This window comes from Cetorhinus maximus, chromosome 6 (assembly GCF_964194155.1).
Source record: "Cetorhinus maximus chromosome 6, sCetMax3.hap1.1, whole genome shotgun sequence".
Classification (NCBI taxonomy): Eukaryota; Metazoa; Chordata; class Chondrichthyes; order Lamniformes; family Cetorhinidae; genus Cetorhinus; species Cetorhinus maximus.
In genome coordinates, this window is record NC_135884.1 from 15,933,827 (window position 1) to 15,954,830 (window position 21,004).

Sequence of the window (21,004 nt, forward strand, 5' to 3'; positions counted from 1 at the left end):
GGCAATCAGCAGCACCTAGCACCAAGCATCACAGGAGAAACTTAAGTTCATTGGTTGGTGAGAAACTGCCATTAGGGAGAGTCATCACATAGCTGAGAATTAGAAAAACACGTTCTTTTTAAAAGAACGGGCTACTTACATTTAAGTAAGAAACACAAACAATAGGGAAATAAAGTTGAGACCAGGTAAAATAAAGTTGCATAAGTAATCCAAATTAAAATAAAGTTAACGCAAGGGAAGTAAATTGAAGCCATGGCAGGTCACCTTGTTGTGTGGAATGCATGTCTTGTAACATGTGGGAAGTAACAAGTGGATGTTACCAGTGTCCTAGACGGCCACATACAGGAAATGTCACCAGCTGCAGAACCTTGAAAAGGGGCAGCTGGAGTCACTGTGGCTCATCTGCGAGGCTGAGCACTATATGGATAGCACGTTCAGAGAGGCGGTCACACTGCAGCTTAGGAGCCTGGAGGTAGAAAGAGAATGGGTGACTGCCAGACAGTCCAAGACAATTAGGCAGGTAGTGCAGGAGTCCCCTTGGGTCCTGTTCACCAATCGGTTTTCAGTTTTGGATACCGGTTGGTTCCTTGGAGGAGTGCATTCAGAGCCAGGTTTGCGGCACCATAGGCAGCTCTGCTATACAGGAGAGGAGAAAGGAAAGGGGAAGAGCAGTAGTAATAGGGGATTCATTTGTTAGGGGAACAGACAGGAGTTTCTGTGACTGTAGACGTGACTCCAGGATGGTATGTTGCCTCCCTGGTGCCAGGGTCAAAGATGTCTTGGAGTGGCTGCAGGACATTCTTCCAGGGGAGGGTGATCAGCCAGAGGTTGTGGTCCACGTTGGTACCAATGACTTAGGTAGGAAAGCGGGTGAGGTTCTGAAAGCAGACTTTCGGGAGCTAGGAAGGAGATTGAAAAGCAGGACCTCTAACGTAGTAATCTCAGGATTACTCCACGTGCAAGTGAGTATGGAAATAGGAGAATTGAGGAATAAACACATGGCTGGAAAGCTGGTGTAAGCGGGAGGGCATCAGATTTCTGAGGCATTGGGACTGGTTCTGGGGAAGGTGGGATCTGTACAAGCTGGATGGTCTATACCTGAACAGGACTGGGATGAATATCTTCGAAGGGAGATTTGCTAGTGCTGTTGGTTGGGGGGAGGGGAGGGGGGTGGTGGTGGTGGTGGGGGTGTTCAAACTAGATTGGCAGGGGGATGGGAATCTGAGAGCAAATTCAGAGCAGGGAGCGGGGAGATGGTGAACTAGTGAGTGAGTCTGAAAGAAAGGCGCATACAGCACAGGAACTTGGCAATGTTAAAAGATATATATGTAAATGCAAGGAGCATACTAAATAAAGCTGATGAGCTGAGGGCACAGATGGACACAAGGCAGCATGATATCATCGATGTAAAGGAAACTTGGCTTAAGGAGGGGCAAAAATTGCAGCTCAACATCCCTGGATACAGAGTTTTCAGGCTGGATAGGGAAGGGTATAAAAATGGGTGGGGGTGTAGCATTATTGGTTAAAGAATCAATTACAGCTGTGAGGAGGGATGATGTACTAAATGAAGCATTAAATGAGGCCATATAGGTTGAGCTCAGAAATAAAAAAAGGGCAGCCACACTGCTAGGAGTGTACTATAGACTCCCAAAGGGAGTTAGAAGAGCAAAAAGATAGGCAGATTTCTGAGTACAGAAAACATAGGGCAGTAATCATCGGGGATTTCAACTACCCTAATATCAATTGGGATACGAACAGCGTGAAGGGCACAGAGCATGCAAAATTATTGAACTACATTCAAGAAAACTTTTTTAGCCATGTTGTTGGCCATGTAGTTGATAGTGAAGAGGATAATTGTTGACTTCAGAATGATATCAATGGTTTGGTTGAGTGGGCGGAGAAGTGGCAAATGGAATTCAATTCAGAAAAGTGTGAGGTAATGCATTTGGGGAGGGAAAACAAAGCAATAGAATACCCAATAAATGGGAAGTTATTGAGAGGGGTTGAGGAAGTGAGAGACCTTGGAGTGCAGGTCCAAAGGTCCTTGATGGTGGCAGGACAGGTGGACAAGGTGGTCAAAATAGCATCTGGAATGCTTTCCTTTATTGGGTGAGGTATTGAATACAAAAGCAGGGATGTAATGATGGAACCGTATAAAATGCTGGTTTCAAACCTAGACCACAGATGTGAACAGGCAGGTTACCAACTACGCCACTCGGTTCCTAACTGGGGCTTGCAAAACCTACATGGATTAAATTAGACAGCCCCCGAAAACATGCGCAGGGGTCGCATGCGTGATTAACCTGTGTCTGGTGACTACAGTACGGCAACATGGCAACTGTGTGCTGGCTGCTCATGTGAATGGTCTTTGTGTACAGCCAGCATTACGTGCGTTGTTCATTGGCTGGGTGTGTCAGCGGGGGCTACTTGAAGTGAATCTCCTCTCTTAAAGCAGAGGTGCAATGTGGCTGGAGCAGGTGCTGGGAGTCATGGTTGAAGAGAGTTTGACCTGGAAAACAGTGAGGCTTGTCACAACATGGGAGTGGGGTCCAAAGTTTTTGGACTTTGTGCTGGAGGTGTTGAAGGATGGAAAAGAAGAGAGTTGTCCTGCATCTGCAGGGGGACAGGAGACCCTCCAGCTTCACAGTCAAAAGGCACTGGGAACTGATAACCATGGAGGTCAGTGTCAGGAGTCACGCTCTGAGGACCTGGTTGCAGTTCTGCAACAAATTCAGTGACTTCACTTGAGCTGTCAAGGCCGGTAAAAGCACCTTCAAATGCTACATCCTATCAATTCAACATTAGACAGACACTTCTCAGTTCACCACAATCCCTTTACCCACTTACCAACAATTTCTATCAGTCAGGCCTGATACCTAATATTCACACATCACAGATTGTACACACTGCCAGCTATTCAACCATGACAGCCACATCACCCAAAACTATTGCACGAAACTCACTGACACACTTCTCTCTATCTTGCGGGACAAGCTGGTTCATAACCAGAGGCAGCAGGAGCTAACCAGGGAGGTGAGGTGGGCCCTGCATGTCCTAACCTCATGGAGAAGTCTGTGCTGGCCATCATTGGTTAAGCCCACTGCTGAGGCAGTGGCCTACAGCAGGGCTGAAAGCATCACAAATGATGGTATCCTTATACATAATCCTCCTCACATCCCACTTTCACATCATCCCACACTCCCTTCTGATTTACAAGCTGCAGGTGGCGTAAGCATGCACTTCTTATTTTCTCCCCCTCCCCTCACCACAATGTTACCCTTGTGCGTTTTCTTTCAGATATTCAAGAGGTGAAATCTGGCCAGCGAGTAGACAAATACCTAGAAGAGTGTGACAATGAAGATATCGCTCTGCCACTTGATTTGAAACTCGCAGCCACCAGCTTCCTTGCTTTTGAGGAAGAGCACCTGGCCAGCAACTTATTTGGTTATGGTTGGGATCTCAATGGGTGTAAGTCTATTTTGCAACACTGCATGTTAGTTCACCTGTGGCTGCACTGCTTGATTGCCTTTTTTTTTTAAGGATTTGTGAATATAATAACAATCTCATGAACTTATACCACTGAAGGCCCATTAATAAAACCAGTTCATGTATGTCAGCTACTGATCAATTTACCGACATTCACTGCTTGCCATTGACTTCCTGGTTCAGTCAGGCAACTTCAAACCTATATTTTGCTTTTACTAAGGGATAATCCTGTGAGATTAAACTTTTCGGCATAAAATAATAGCTCATCTTATTGTGCAAGATCAGATAGCTGCTTTAAATTGACAGAAGCAAACAATGGGGTGGGGTGTGTTGGGAAGAGGTCTGAGTTTCCATCAGCAAAACCTTACAAGTTGTAAATCCATTGGGGAAGTCTGGGGAGCTGCCATGAATAGAAACATGGGCATTTCGTTTGGGACTTTGGATCCTCCACCATGGACAATGTCATCAGGGCGCAATAGAAAAAGCAAGAGGCAAGGATGACCCTATCGACAGAGAAAGGCAATAATCGAACTAGAGACATTAATAATGGAGAATTCTCAGGAACTTCCAGATGGTGCTGATGCCTATTATAAAGCCTATTTTAGAAATGAAGTTTATGGAGTTAGCTCATGCGGATTGTACCAAGTCATCAGTGAAAATCAGTGCACTCACTTGGAAAAAGAAAAATGAAAATTACCCCTAAATACCCAAATAAGATTGTCAATACCTAAAGGAACCAAGAGTGTTACAGCTGTACTAATCTGGCAAGATATGTGGGGATGAGCCACCGGCCCTGCGCTTCCCTACTAAAATCTTCTTGCCCAAAATTCACCTAATGCAACAAGCTCAAAAAACCACTCTTGCATTCCCCCCCATCACACATAAGCAGGTTTGAAAACACGTGATTACAGTCAAATCCAGCTTTTCTGTTTCGGAAAAAGGGAAGCTGCACTTAAAAGTTATTGAAAACTTAACAATTGATGCTGTGAGAGTAATGGCCTTTATTATATTTAGATAGGTCTTTGCTTCCTGTATTATTCATAAAATTCCATTATAACTATTAAGTAGTCAGCAACATTAGCCTCTTGAACTTTATAGTCTTTTTAAAGGGCTGTCATTTTCCTCCTCGAGGAGAGGATTAGTTTCAGACATTGATTGCAGCCAACAGCAGAAAACATTATCGCGATCTGCATTTTTATGGCAATGTTAATGTAGAAAAATACCCCAAGGAATCTCACAGATGCATTAAGGGAAAAAAAGCTGACAAGTCAAAGGAAAGATTAGGAAGTGTGGCCAGAAGCTGAGTTAAAGTGATGAGGTCTAAGGGTGGTCTGAAAGGAGAAGAGAGGTGGCGAGGCAGAGGGGGTTTCAGTGGGGAGCAAGGTGGCTGAAAGCACAGCATTCAGCATGTGGGCTGAAGGGAGGGGAGAATGTACAAGGCACCCGACTCAGAAGAATAGAGAGTACAGAGGGGAGAGGGGGTTGGAATACTGGAGAATGCTGCAGAGAATGCTCCAGGAGAATGCCTGGGGGATCAAGGCCATGAGTCCATGGGCGGAATCGCCCCAGATTTGCACTGTGTGGTAGCGGGCAGGTGAAATGACGTTTCACTCGCAGGCCGCAATTGCAACTTTTCACGCTGTATTGTCCCAAACCTTCCGTATTAATTATGTATTCCTGGGAAAAACACCGTTTCCATGGCGGGCGGGCTCTCATTCGCCCGCCAGGCCATCATCATGCCGGGCGCCGTATTTAAACTGCAGCCGCGTGCACACCTCTCAGTGCTTCCAGCCCACGACTGCTGCAAATAAGATATGGCCCTGAAAGGCAATAAGACTGCAGGCCCCAGGTTCAATGACACGTCCCTTGAGCATCTTTTGGATGCAGTGGAGGCTCGCCATAATGTCCTTCACCCCCGCTCTGGCCGCAGGATGGGCAGCAACCTCACTAATCCAGCACGGGAGGTGGCAGCAGTGGTGGTCAGCGCCAATGTCCTGCAAAAGTGGACAGCCACCCAATGCCGTTACAGGAAGAATGGTCTCATCCGTCATTCACTTTTCTCATCACTCTCAACTCACACACTCACAAACCCATCACACACCCACAGGGATCTCACAGCTCAAGGGACAACAACACTAACTCTCACACACACCCTCACATCTCCATCAGACCCATACCCTCTCGAGCTCGCAACCTTATCCCATCCATGGCTCTGCTCATCACACAAACATTCCACATAGGGCCATGTGTCCAGTTCACACTCTCTCCATCTGTTTCCATGCAGGATAAGCCTTGCTCCTATCAGCAGGGAGAGGTCCCAGACCGTGGGTGGAGTGGCCCACGTTAGGCCCCTCACTCACTTTGAGGAGTGCGCCATCGCGCTGACCAGTGAGGACATGGATGGTGCCTGCAGTGATGGTGAGGTCGGCGGTGAACACCTTCGTATGAATCCTGCACCACATCATCCATTTCTCAACGCAAATGTGAGTGCTCTCTCTCCTGCTTTTGACACTGCTGCCATGCACGACTTATCTCTACATCTCTGCCAAGCGACCGAAAACCTCAGCCCAGCCAGTCCCTCAGCTCCATTCACATCCTCACCTCCAGCCAGGGGGACACCTCCTCCACTGAAGAGCTGGATTTAAGCAGCCTGAGCTCCCCGGCACTTGGAGAACCATTGGGGATCAGGCATCTGTGAGGTCCGAGTCAGATGACAAGCCTCTAGATTTGGCCTTCCAACTCATCCTGGAGAATTAGCAGAAGGCCTGGGAACATCACGCAGAGCTGTTGAAAGCCCTCAGCAGAGTGGATCGCGAGTCGGAGGAGTGGGTCCGCCCGCTCTCTGATGAAGTGGTGCCCACGTGTATGTGTATGGAGGTCTCCAAGGGGAGGATGGCGGAAGCCATGGAGACCCTGGTCCAGCAGAACACGGAAATGTGTGCAGACCTGCACTCCATCACAGGAGCTCATGGGTGAGTTCCTGCAGTGGCAACACGAGAAGGAAATGGAGCACCTTGACGTCCCTCCGGGTGCTCCTTCCCCTCAAGGAGTCAGGGCGAGGCTCCCAGGCACCAGAAGGGAGGTGGAGCGGCAGCTGGACACCCCTGGGTCATCAATTCAGGAATCTCAGAGGCTGTCCTCTCTCTCCGAGTCCCCTTTGCCTGTGAAGCCCTCAAGCTCATCCTCTGTCACTGCAGAGGGAGCAGCTGGCCAACGACCCTGGAGGGAGAAGTGTGTTTCTGGCAGGGCCTTTCAGAGTCCAGTGAAAGCACTCTCTCATGCACGTGGATCCTTCACATATCACACTTTCCTCATGAATTTTGAATGCTGCCTGCTGGGGTTCGCTTTCAGTTGTCCATCTAAGCTGACCTTATCTCCCCCCACCCACTGGTCACACTCCCATGCAGCACCTGACCTCGCCCACCACGGCTGTCGTTTCATTTTCCATTCGGACAGCATGGTCTGGATTTGGTTTTTGTGCGCTCCCCGGTCTTTTCCCTTCCCCAAGTCACCCGTTTCCTTTCCCCCATCACAGTTGATCCCTTCCACCCACCCCTCCGTGACCTACCAGCCACAACCATTTTCCCTTCGGGGTGTCCAGGTGAACGTGCACATTCCCTTCCTTCCTGAAAATCCCACCCCTATCGACATTCACCTCCCCGACCTCTTCCTTGCCACCCACCAGGGTCCGTGTCGGCCTCCGAGTCCCCACAACCACCCTCATCGTCCCTTCTACCACTACCATCGAACTCTCACCCTCCCACCTTACCACTTCACTCTGCCCTCGGTCATGCTCACCATTCCCTCCCACACCAAGCCCACCCTCAGTTCGCTTCCCAAGAGACAGTCATGGATCCATTAGACCCCTCCCTTGCACTTTCACCTAGATATCCCCACTCTGGAACTTTTCTCCCCCTGGAGCCCCTTCCCCGCCTCCAGAACTCTTCTCCCCCGTCTGGGCCTGTTCCCCCTTCGAAACCCCTTCTCCCCGCTGGACCCCTTCCCCATCTGAAACCCCTCCCCCCACCACTCTGCACCACTTCCCCCCAGAACCTCTACCCCTAGAACCCCTTCCCTGCCCTCCAGTCATCCCATCCCACTGGACTCCCTCCTCCCACTTAGTCCCTCCCCCCTCCTCCTTAGGAAGAGCCTTACCTCTTCCTCCAGCCTCACTTCTTCCTCCAGCTTTACTCCTCCCCACCTTCCCCGACTCCTTCCTCCTACTACTACTCCTCCGACTACTTCCTCCTCCACCCTTAATCCCTCCCCTCTCCGCACTCCTTCCTCCTCCCAGACTCCCTTCCCTCTCCGCACTCCTTCCTCCTCCCAGACTCCCTTCCTTCTCCGCACTCCTTTCCTTTCTCTCCCAGAGTCCCTCCCCTCTCCACACTTCTACCCTACCCCCCGGAGTCCCGCCCCTCTCTGCACTCCTTCCTCCCCCCGGACTCCTTCCCTCCTCAGAACTCCTTCCCTTACACCTTCCACTCCCCTTACACCTACCTCTCCAGTTGCCATCTTCTCCCGCGTTAGCCCCTCCTCCCTCCCCCCCTCCCCGTACTCCCTCCCCACCTCCCAACCTGAGCCCCGACACCTTCATTCCCCCCCACCCAACCTCACCCCCCTCAACACCTTCAGTCCACCCCTCCCAACTTCACCAACCCCCCCTGACACCTTTCCCTCTCCCGGCTGATCCTAGCCCTTCCTCTCCCACCCCCTCGACCATTGTCTGTCGTCAGCATCAATGGTGACTTTCCACCTTCTGTGAGCTGCTTCGCAGCACAGCGACGTCCATGAGAATCCACCCAGCCTGTCACAGGCGTTCCTCCAGGTTCCTGTTGCTGTCGGGCTCCAGCATCTTCTGTTCTTCAGGTGCCCGCGATGTGAGCAAGGCCCGGGTGGTAAGTCCCGACTTCAGCACGTCACAGTTGTCAAGACGTGTTCTGCACCGGCGTGTTTTCCCGCCGACGCAGTGAGCTGGCCTTATAAGGATATGCTAATGCATTACAATGCGGTTCCTGATGTCCGATGGCGGGGAACGCGGCCCACCATCTTCGGGCTGAGCGGACTGATCGCAAACCGGCTTCATGACACCGTGAACCGATTTTTGGCCTTCTGTCCATGTTTTCCGCTCACACCACCGGACACGCCCAACACCAGCGGGCACGGAAAATCTGGCCCATGGATTTGGATCACGCTGCTAAAGGAAAGCACGTAGACAAGAAACAGAAGGGGCAAGAGTAGCTCTACGGAGTTGACAGGAGGGGAAGTGAAATTGAGGCCACAATCAGATCAGCAATGATCTTATCGAATGGCGGAGCAGGCTCGAAGGGCTGAGTGGCCTCCTCCTACTCCTAAGTCCTATGTTCCTATGAATCTCTGACGGTGCAACATTCGGTATTGAAGTACTAGCCTAGACTATTTACTTAAGTCTCTGTAGTGGAGCTTGAACCTATGATCTTCAGACTCAAGGATTAAATGGAACTGATATTAATATGGAAGATATAGTAAAATAATATTTTGTGTTTTACATTAGTGTTAAACCAAAACAATAGGCATTTCTCGATCACAGTTCCAGCTGTACCTCAGCCAAGAGTATTAATGTCTTTTGCTAATTATATTACCACTTATATACTTTTGTACATATGCAGGCATCAAGTTTGTTAAGAGTTAGCACTGGAGCTTGAATCATCATAATATTAGATCTGCTTACCCTCGGTTTGTGAGACAGCTTAATTTAGTTGGGTCTTTTGTGGCTGCGCTTTGTAAGGAGCTTCAGATCAGTGACAGTGAGGGGGGAAGGTGGGGAGCACAGTGAGGGGAGGAAGCTGGGGGCAGTGAGGGGGGAAAGCAGGGGGCAGTGAGGGGGGAAAGTGGGAGACAGTGAGGGGGGAAAGTGAGGGGGACTGTGAGGGGGGAAAGTGGGGGGGACAGTGAGGGGGGAAAGTGGGGGGGACAGTGAGGGGGGAAGCTGGGGACAGTGAGGGGGGAAAGTGGGAGACAGTGAGGGGGGAAAGTGGGGGGGACTGTGAGGGGGGAAAGTGGGGGGGACAGTGAGGGGGGAAAGTGGGGGGGACAGTGAGGGGGGAAGCTGGGGACAGTGAGGGGGGAAAATGGGGGGGACTGTGAGGGGGGAAGCTGGGGACAGTGAGGGGGGAAAGTGGGAGACAGTGAGGGGGGAAAGTGGGGGGGACTGTGAGGGGGGAAAGTGGGGGGGACAGTGAGGGGGGAAAGTGGGGGGGACAGTGAGGGAGGAAGCTGGGGACAGTGAGGGGGGAAAGTGGGAGACAGTGAGGGGGGAAAATGGGGGGGACAGTGAGGGAGGAAAGTGGGGGGCAGTGAGGGGGGAAAGTGGGGGGCAGTGAGGGGGGAAAGTGGGGGGGACAGTGAGGGGGGAAAGTGGGAGACAGTGAGGGGGGAAAGTGGGGGGGACAGTGAGGGGGGAAGCTGGGGACAGTGAGGGGGGAAAGTGGGAGACAGTGAGGGGGGAAAATGGGGGGGACTGTGAGGGGGGAAAGTGGGGGGGACAGTGAGGCGGGAAGCGGGGGGCAGTGAGGGGGGAAGCTGGGGACAGTGAGGGGGGAAAGTGGGAGACAGTGAGGGGGGAAAATGGGGGGGACTGTGAGGGGGGAAAGTGGGGGGGACAGTGAGGGGGGAAAGTGGGGGGCAGTGAGGGGGGAAAGTGGGGGGGACAGTGAGGGGGGAAAGTGGGGGGGACAGTGAGGGGGGAAAGTGGGGGGGACAGTGAGGGGGGAAAGTAGGGGGGACAGTGAGGGGGGAAGCTGGGGACAGTGAGGGGGGAAAGTGGGAGACAGTGAGGGGGGAAAATGGGGGGGACTGTGAGGGGGGAAAGTGGGGGGGACAGTGAGGGGGGAAGCTGGGGACAGTGAGGGGGGAAAGTGGGAGACAGTGAGGGGGGAAAATGGGGGGGACTGTGAGGGGGGAAAGTGGGGGGGACAGTGAGGGGGGAAAGTGGGGGGAGAGTGAGGGGAGAAAGTTGGGGGTCAATGAGGGGAAAGCAGGGGGACATTGGCGGGGGGCAGTGAGGGGGGAGGTTGGGGACTGTGAAGGGGAAAGCGGGAGACAATGATGGGAGGGTTCACAGGGAGGGGTTGGTGGTACCAATGGGGGAATCCTGGGGAGCAAACTGAGGATGCTGGTGGTAGGAGGGAACAGTAACAGTTAAAGGGGGCAGTGGGATGCAGTAGGTTAGGGGGTGAGAGTCCGTCGGTGGAGGGTGAAGGGCCAGATTGGGTTTTTGGAGGGTATACAGGAAATGTATGCGGATCCTAGGGGTGGGCAGGATCAGGGTGGGCATGGGTACCATGATGGGAGTGGGTTCATTGGGGAGGGAGGGCAGATGATGGTGATGGGCTGCAGGGTTCTGGGGTTGCGGAGTTCAAGGGTAACAGTTGGGAGGTTAAAGCTAACACTGGGGGGGGGGTCAATGGTGATGGCGAGGTGGGAGTGGACTACAGCTGGAGGGTATAACATATCTGAAACTGTCTCAAAAGAATTGCGCATCATCCTGATGTTGAGGCACCGTCCACTCCCTTGGTGTCCAGCTCAAGAAACACTAGTTGGGAGGAGGGCTGGGTGGGCAAAGCTGAAGGTCAGCTTAACTGGACAACTGAAGAGGAACCCTAATATCCTGCCCCGACAAGGGAAAGGTGTTTCTTTGGGTTGGCAGTGGAAGGCAAGTGAACAGCGGCTGTGGGAGGCTTTGCGTACATGGCTTGCAAGGGCCCTGGCAAAGAGCAATGCCTCCATGCGCAGGCATGATTCAGGGGGACATAGACCCAGTCTGGGTTGGCCCCTTAAAATTGGGGTTGGGGGAGTGCGCACAGGAATTAACACGAACAGAAACAACAAAAACAAAATCCCAGCGGGCCTCCGGTAAGTGCAACTAAACATATATTTACAACTGTGCAACCACTATTTACAATGCTTGTACACCGATACTGCCAGAGTGAACATAGAACTTCTTAATTTCCCATACCCCACCACTGTGTCTAGGTTCTTCCCTGACAGTCACAGCAGGGGTGGAGGCAGCCTGCTGACTGTCCTTTGGAGGAACCCGAGGCCCGGAGGACTCCAGCCTTCTTTGGGTCTACTGCTTTGGGTCAGGTGCACCCTCAGTGGCCCCAGAGGCTGGAGCTGATGGGGTCACAAACAGAGGGGCCTCGGAACACCTGGACACCCTTGGAGAGTCCCGAGTGGAGGCCCTTGGGGTGTCCTCCTGATGCTTCTGCTCCCCCCCATCCCAACTTTGTGTGCCGGAGGGGTCCTCCCAGACTCCTTGAGGAAAAGGAGCACCTGGAGGGAGCTTGAGGTGCCCTGTCCCTGCTCTTGCATAGCCACTGCAAAAACTCGCCCATGGCTACAGCGATCGAGTGTAGGTGCTAGTGCATCTGTGGCAGAAACTTGGCTTCCTGCTGGACCAGGGTCTCCATGGCATCTGCCCATGGAGACCTCCACGCGCATACATGTCAGTGTCACTTCATCAGACAGCAAGCGGATGGATTCCTCCGCCTCACATGCCACTCTGTTGAGGGCCTCTGACACCTCTGCCTGATGTTCCCCACTTCTCGCTGCATCTCCAGCATCTTGTCCATGACTGCTCCCAGATGCTTGTCATCAGACGCGTACTCAGCAGAGGCCTCTTCCCCAGCAGAACTCCAGGATTGGGGTCCGGCCTCACCCTCTTCCTGCTGGCACCTGTAATGGAAAGAGGAGAGAATGAGTAACTGCATGGACTGACTCCTACATTGCACAGAGCCTCATCCTCAGGTTTCGATGTGCAGCGGTTAAGTTTCCCCAGTGGACACTTGGGGGAGGCTGACCTCACCTGGGCGCATGCATGGTCACTCTCCTCCCCTGCCAGCAGACATCGTGCATGCCCCCTCGCATCTTCTCCCTCTTGCGCCGGTTGTGTACTGTCTTCTCCTGCATGAAGATAGAAGATGGTTTGTGAGCACTTCCGATGCCATTCACATGCTGCCACTCTCCACCACTGACCCACTGGCAACTGTGAGTGCCATGTGAAAGATGCACTGCTGCTAGTCCCCAAGGGTACTTTGGCGAGCTCTAGCAGTTGGAAGGACAAGTACAATGGAAGCATGGCAGCAGCAGCAGTGTCTGCAGTTGTGCTCTACCCCAAACACCCCACCCCCACCCAAGTTTTGTGCCTTCAGCCACCCCTGGTGGCCTCCCTACCTACAGACTATATGGACTGCAGTGGGGCTATAAGGCAGCACCCCAGCACCTTGCAAAGTGCTTTTATGCATGGGCAGCACAGATGGTGGCCTCGCCATTGAGGCCCATGTCCCAGTTCCCATTCAGTGAGGTGAGTATGGGGACTAGAGGGTTCACTTAACCTGGCGGCGCTGATTATGTCATTCATGCTTTTCCTGTACTGCACGGTGGTCACTCTCCAAATGGGATTGGCATTGACCAACCTGGCAACCTCCTCCCATGCAGCTGTGGTGAGACGGGTGGGCCTCCTCCTCTCATCCCTTGGAAGAAGGGCGTCCTACCTGTCCTCCGCGGCTTGCAGCAGTGTGTCCAGTGTTACATCACTGAACCTTGGGGCCGGTGCTTGTTGTTTCCTGGCAGCCATGTCTAGGTCCAAACTCCTGGCTCAATGAATGAGCAGCTGCCTTTTAAATATGGTGCCCGGACATAATGGCGGGGCACACGGCTACCTGCCTGCCCCGCTGCGCAATTCGCTGGGGAACCCCAGCCGCATAATTAATGAGCCCAACATCACATGATTCGTGCAGGTTTATCCACTGGGCTCTGCAGTGGGAGACCCCCTGACTTCCCGTCCCTGCCACGAGACTGAGGCCCGGAGGAGAAATTCCCGGCATGAGGGATATTAGGACGGGTTGCCAAACGCTTGGTCAAAAGAGGTAGGTATTAAGAAGTGTCTTAAAGGAGAAGTGGAGAGGTAGAGAGGTTTAACGAGGAAATTTTAGAGCTTAGGGTCTCGTCAACTAATGACATGGTCACCAATAATGGCGTGTGCGAATGCTAGAAGTTGCCGTCAACTTCACGGTTGTTATGTCGGTGAACACTGACAGTTTCGTCATCATTACAACTGCAAACCCAGGCCATTGAATTTTCATCAGTAGCATAGAAAGTATTGGAATTCAAGCCATGATCCTAATCCTCCTTTTGCCTTGGTTTAGCAAGTTCTGGCAAAGGTTGGCATCCTACATACAAATGACTCTTCTTCATAAGCACACTGGTGTCAGTTCACATACAGCTATATATAATAAATAACACTATATCAACAGATACATCTCCTGCAGAAATAGTTTTATGGCTTATGGCTTACATATATATCAGTATTAAACTTTACACAGTACATACTATACGTTTTCACCTCTACACAAGACAGCATGAACATTAGCCTGTACTCACCTCATAGACATTGAACTGACTTTGGCCCCGAGATAATTCTCTGTAACTTGTGGTGAACTCCCCAATGAAATCATGGCTTGCATTAGAGATCAAGGATGAGGGAGAAACATGAGAGAGAAAGCAAAAGAGAGAAAAGCTCATTATTTATTCTTTAATTTCAACTCATTTGTCATTTATATTTTCTTTTCCCTTTCCTCAGAGGTCCCAACCCCATTTGAGGGCAGCAGACTCTCAGACCTTTGCCATTACTCATCTTTATTTGTCTACGCTGAGCTTTGTAAGTAGAAAAGGTTGCTCTGAAGAAGTCATATTTGACTCAAAATGTGAACCCTGCTTCTCTCTCCATATATGCTGCCAGACCCGTCAAATATTTCCGGCACTTTCTGTTTTTAATTCAATTAAACAATTATCTAGATAACATAAAAAGCTGACTAGAACTCAGGTGTTTAATTGCTGTCGACTTGCTGCGAATGAGGAATGGGGGAAAGTGAAAAATGAAAAAGGATTAAATGGGGAGTTAAAAGGAATATGTAGATATGGACACATAGTAAGAAAGAGAGGTGAATGGTTAAAATTCATGCAAATGAACTGGGGGAGGAAACAAAATGCTCACTAGACACGGAGGACTGATTGGGGTGGGGGAGTGGGAAACATGATCGCTGCCAATTGATAGCCCCTTAAGCTCATTAAAGAGCTCGTTAAGATGCCTGCCAGATTGTGATTGGAATTGTTAAATGTTTTTTCAGCAAGTCCAAACAGTCTTGTGCACGACTGTGCATGGCTGTCGGGTTCATCACAGGTCCCTGGTAAATTAACTTTGCATTAGTTTTTTAAATTTACTCTGTGGGTCCAATGAGCGTCAACACAAAAGTTGCTCCTACCCTTCTCACCCATGGCTGCTTTCTGCTGTGTTCCAGCTCAAAGAGCTAACTGCCTTAATCAGATAGGCACGCAGCCCCAAAATGGCTGCTGCCTGCCTTTGCCACTGCATCCGACAGGCAGCTCCCACTCCTGGAGATGTTCGGATTTTACAGCCAGCTGACCTCAAAGAAAGGTGCTACAAAGATCTAGTGATCTCTGTGTCATTGATTCCCCTTTTCCCAAAGTCAGTTTGAAACTGGTGTCAAGCCAAGGGATCTCCAGGCGTCCAACAACAGTGATGTTATCTAGCAGGGTAAGCAGTCAATCACATTGAAGCATTCTTACAGACAGCAACCCAGGAAGTAAAAACCACTGATTTTTTTTCATTTTTAATTAAAATTTTACAGAGTGCTAAATAAATACACATAGGACTAAGCTGAAGCTGAACTATCATAAACTGTTTAAAAAGGTACTATTTGAAAAATGTGAATGTTATTATGGTAATAAAAACTAACTTACCACTAATATAAAATTAGATTTTCAGAGCCCATAAGGCTGTTCAGCAGTAATTATGAACTTATTATACCATTAAAAACCTAGCTACACCTCATTCAGAAGATATAACCTTTTCAAGGGTTTTTTTTTACATAGAAGCTAATAGTGTAAAAGGACAAATTTTCATCAGTCCAATGATTTTTAGTTGATTGAAATCTGGAGGGGGTGCTGGTGGTATGCAGAGGGGTGATGGAATTTCAACAGTACACCCCATACACTAACAACAACTTCTAGATGTCTGCGTATAACAGCATCTGTGTGAATTCCTGAAGTTCTTGTCAGTTTTAGAGGATTGGTGCTGGCGAACCCTAACAATTTTGTCACCGCTACTAACCTAAGATCTTGGCCAATATGTTTCAACTTGCAGGGGAGTCCAAGACTAGAATTCACAAATATAAGATAGTCACTAATAAATCCAACAGAGGACTTAAGAGAATCTCCTTTCCCTTAAGAGTGGTGAGGATGTGGAACATGTTGCCACAAGGAGCAGTTGAGAAATTCGATGCATTTCAGGAGATTCCAGATAAGTGCATGTTTGAGAAAGGAATCGAAGGTTATCCAAAAAGTGTTAAATGAAGGAGGGTCCTGTGATACATAAACACTGGCAAAGTCCAGTTGGGTTGAATACCGTTTCTATACAGTACCATTGATGTAAGGTTATTAAAGGTTAAGGAATCATAGTGAGTAGATGGAGTTAAGACACTGATTAGCTATGATCTAACTGAATGGCAGAACCGGCTCGAGGAGCTGAATGGCCTACTCCTGTTTCTAAGTTCCTAGGTAGGTGGTGATGCTGGCTGTGGAACAGCAAATATATGACCTGGATTCCAGATCTCTTCTGCTGTAGCAAACTAGGTAGTGGGGTTTGTAGGAGTTAGCACTGGTCTCTTAAAAAAGCCACCTCCCTTCCCAGGTGTTGTTCCATCTTCTAAAAACACAGGCAGCATGGACTGCTGTTTATTGATTAGCACAATGACCACTTCCTGGACAATAACTATTGAAGACGGTGTAGGCTATAGGACTGATACAAGGTGCTGTCATGACCACTTGGATACCATGTGCAACATCTTGTACCTGAGGAAAGCCCATCACCTGGTCAAAGCTCTATGCCTGTTCAACTGCTGTGCCTTGCAAACACAGCATATGTTATTTACTTAATAATGCAAAATGCCTGAGGTGGTACAGAACTCAGGCTGCTTGGATCGATCCATGAAACCGCCATGCTGTGGTGACCTTCACTTTGCTAGGAAGTGCTGTGCGAGTTCCAGGTGTCTTCAGGTCATCTGGCAACTGTCTTGTGAAGAGGAGGCAGCGAAGAAAGGTCTTTTCCCACATTTCCAGGCGACATGAAAGGTGTTTACAAACGCAAGTCCCAGGGCTGTGGCAGATCCAGGAGGAATTGCTCACGTATTCTTTTGTGTTTGCATTCGGTGGCGATGAAATGTCCACAGTCACCTATTTGCATTAAATGCCAGAACCAATCCAGGATAGAGAAGGAAAGCAATGGCAGCAAAAATACACAAAAAATGCTGCGTCATTAAAGTGTCCAGCAAAAATAACTAATACCTGGGGCAAAATATAGTAAATTTACCCGAAATTTCCTCCAAAAAACCCCACTTTTTCCACACTTAGGCGAGGCTCCAGATAGCATGCAGTCAGGATTTCTAGCTAGGAGCTGTATTTATACAATTATTTCATTTAAACATGGCCTCGTTTGAGTGAAGTAAAACTACCAGGGGGAGCATATTGGGTAGATCAAGAATTGAGTACTCCACATCGCTCATGAGGGCTGTGCCATCCGCCTTAGACCATCTGCCCTTTAACATCAAAATGAAATAGAAAAGGAGAAACAATTGTCTGCCCCTGCAATGCCTGTGATCTCTGAAATATTCATGATAACTTCTTTGCTAAATTAGGTTCAAATGTAATTATGCAACAAAGAGCTACCACATCACTGCCACGCTGTGCGAGGGGATGGGGTTTCTGATCTCTGATGGGGCTGCAGTTCTATTTATAACAGTTGCAGTTCAATGTCAAATACTTACAGACACAATTTCAGAAAACATTTTTTAAGGGATAACACAAACCTGGCATATATCAGGGTTGTCTGAAAGAAAATTGATATACATAAAATATGGGATACTATCATGTTGTGAGTCCTCTCAGCAATGTGCGAAACTTGTAACTTTGAAATAAGTAGAAAGGCATCATTACTGCATTGTCAACAATGTGGTACTCTGCTTAACCAGCAAGGAATCCAATCAGGTTTGACTGAGCAATGATGTTGTCATGGCAAAGCACCCTGCGAGACATTGGCATGCTCAAATATAGAGGAGACGATGTCATCACAATAACATACTAACCGGTTTTAATCTGAATAAGCCATAAAATATATGTAGAAGAGGTATTGACAAAGTTCTCACTGCAGTGCACCTGCTACAGAGGGACATTTTCCAGCTGACCTAGCATTGCTGCTGAGGCTTCAGATCAGCATGATAACTCTGTGACGTGGCAACACTGCCATTTTTAGTACAATCCATGGAGATGCTTGCAAGTCAGACTTTGGGGAGCTATGAGGATAGATATCCAGTGTCTTCATGGAAGGAAAAGAGGTCAATGGATCAATGAAGTGAGAGACTGTCCCAAATCCCAAGGACGGTGCAATCTGCATTGCTTTAGAAAGGGATAATGATCTCAGAAAATCTGAGTTGCAAGTCACATTATCACTTGTGTCACTGCATCAAAAATGATCAAACAGTTGTGTAAATACTTTATGCTTTTTGCTATCAACTATAATGTATCTGCAGGCTTTTGGAGTGAAGAAAAAGATGGAAGAGTTAATTAGGAATGAGAATGTGAGATAGGGCATAAACTGCTATAGAGTATATGCTTGAGTTTTGGATGGACTGTGTGGGGCAACAGAGCCATCACTTGGGAAGGATGTTGAGTTGAACATGAGCCGTTATTTGCTGGATGCCAAGCAGATGCTAGAGACAGAGTCGATATATTGCAAGGTAAAACATTAATCATAACTTAGGGACAACAAATTATAAGATGAAGTAATTTTGGGGTGAAACAGCAGTCAATGGAATAAGAGCTGTATTTAGAGAGCTACCATCTAGATGGATTAGGGCAGCAGACTCATAGGGACGCCACTACCTGGAAGTTCCACTCCAAGCCACTCACCACCCTGACTTGGAAATATATCGCCGTTCCTTCACGGTCGCTGGGTCAAAATCCTGGAACTCCCTCCCCAACACCACTGTGGGTGTACCTACATCACATGGACTGCAGCGGTTCAAGAGAGCTGCTCACCACCAGCTTCTCAAGGGCAATTAGGGATAGGGAATGAATGCTGGCCTAGCCAGCAATGCCCACATCCCATGAATGAATAAAAAAAAATAGATGGGACAGGAGCTGGCGGGTTTAGGAGGCGGCGGGATGGCTCCTTGCAACTCATGTCTTGTCTTTGCGGCCTTCTGTCTTATGAGATGATTATTTACACAGCTTATGACACAAAATAAAATGAAGACAGCTATAGATAGATTAGTGGCAGCTGGTAGAGGGTGGGGATTGGTGGTGGTGGTTGTGAGAAAGAAGGCAGCTCACCACCATCTTCTCAAGGGCAACTAGGGATGGGCAATAAATGCTGGACCAGCCAGTGAAACTCACATCCCATAAAATGAATTTTTAATAAAATCTGTAAGTCAAAATGGATTTGGAGTGATTAGTAAAGTGGCTTGCTGCCCAGAAAAGATGGTAGAAAGAAAATATGACATTAATTATAAGGGTAAAAAACCATCTTTGACTTAGTTATTCAGAACGAACAGTGACTGCAACAGGGAGGCCTAAGAGCCTAACTAAATTCACCATCTCAAGGGCGATTAGGAATGGGAAATAAATGCTGGCCTAGCTAGCGACGTCCACATCCTATGGGAGAATTTTTAAAGTCACCAGGTCCCCTGATAATAAGTCAGGCAAACTGCAAGCACCAATCAGGCAACATGTGCAGTTCTCCCTCCTCTTGGAACCTTACGAATTCACTTCATGCCCAGGCCCACAGGCCCCTCCTTCAACAGGCAGAGACAATCAGTAGAGGAGTGAGGGGGCTGGCAGCAGCCTTGTGCAGCAGTTAGGTGGAGCGAGTCATACTCCTGCTCTTTCTGACCCCAAAAGAAAATACAACCCTGACAGTTTTCAGGTGTTTACTGAGCAGCCTTTAAAGGTTGGTTGGCCGCTCAAAATCCAAAAAATGCTAGCTAAAATTTGCAAGCTCTTAACAGGGAAAAAAACAAATTTAGCCACCTTGGTCTAAAATGGAGAGGAGCCTCATTTCGAAATTTAAATGAGGCCTGCGTTCATTTATTTCAGCTCCCTGGGCCACCCAAAAAAAAAAGGCCCCAACCAATTTAGCTCACCCAGATTGGATGCAGTCTCTGCACTGCCAAATCGGTTATCACTGTGCCTATTTTAGGACCATTAACGGTGCCGCAATGTTGAATTTAGTCCCCAGCTTCTGCTCCAAGGCCAATACGGTAGCTTTGAAGCAACGTTTCTGGAACATGGGCCAGAAATTTCCCTGGTCGGGGGAGAGTCGTGCGGGGGCAGGTGCAAACTTCCATGCCGCCATTTTACATGGGTGGGCTCGCCAACCGGAAAATTTTTCCCACGTTGTTCCTTGGCGTACTGGAAACCAATCCTGTTCAAGCAAATCTTCAAAACCATAGAACACTCTTTCAAGTTATTAAAAAATGTAATTAAAAGGAATTTTCATAGCTTCCAATAATTAAAACATTTTAAGCTTTGAACAAGTGAGAAACCAGAGGAGTGAATGAATATATTATTGCATGACCCACTTATTACATGTGGCTGTTTGTTTCATTTTTGGATAGCTTTCAAACACATTGCACATAGTTTAACACAACAGGGGACTTGGGATACAGGAAACAGAAGCTTTTCAGGCTAGAGGCTCAATGATTCCTTTGAATTTCTATCACTGTAACACAGCACATATCCTCCCCAATGATTTATTCAACACAACTTGAATAGAATAGATATCAAAACCAAGACTGCTCGCAGGCAAACAAAATTCATATTCTATACACTTACATTTACATGCTCCTAACAGGAAATGGAAAGTGTGGAATTGGCTTTCTGAAGTTTACCTGTACCGTTGAAAAATATAAAAGGAGGCACCTCAAATGTTGTCACCATTTTGCAATTCTGTCTCTCAATGCCATTTTCCCCTTCCTTTTCAAGGATATGTTTTCCAAATTTGTGGTCTGGCGCAGAGCAATTATTTCAGTAGTCAGACGGTTCTCTAAGGAGCACTAGCCTCCAGAACCAAATTTCCAATGTGCACTCTCTGCCAACAAAGCTCCATTCTAAGAGGCGGGATCCACAAAATCATAATCTACAGTACAGAAAGATGCTTGTGTCAGCTCTTTGAAAGAGCTGTTCAATTAATCCCACTCTCTTTCTCATTTCAGAAATCCCTTTTGAAAGTTACTCTTGAATCTGCTTCCACCACCCTTTCATCCATAGCAGATCATAACAACCCGCTGCATCAAAAAAAAAAGCACATCTCTCCCCTGGTTCTTCTGCCAACCATCTTAAAGCTGTGTCCTCCGGTTGCCGACCTTCCTGCCAATGAAAACAGTTTCTCCAAATGCCCTTTATC

General features: G+C 48.6%; 1 protein-coding gene across 2 annotated transcripts in view; it reads right to left on the bottom strand.

Annotated features, from left to right (window-relative positions):
- The window catches only part of LOC144681563 (copine-9-like), a 410,414-nt gene that overhangs the window by 59,734 nt on the left and 329,676 nt on the right, over positions 1 to 21,004 (bottom strand). For both annotated transcript variants that reach the window (XM_078543246.1, XM_078543247.1), the window contains exon 11: positions 13,909 to 13,984. In XM_078543246.1, coding sequence (XP_078399372.1) covers positions 13,909 to 13,984 — 76 coding nt within the window. The remainder of the gene's footprint in view (positions 1 to 13,908; positions 13,985 to 21,004) is intronic.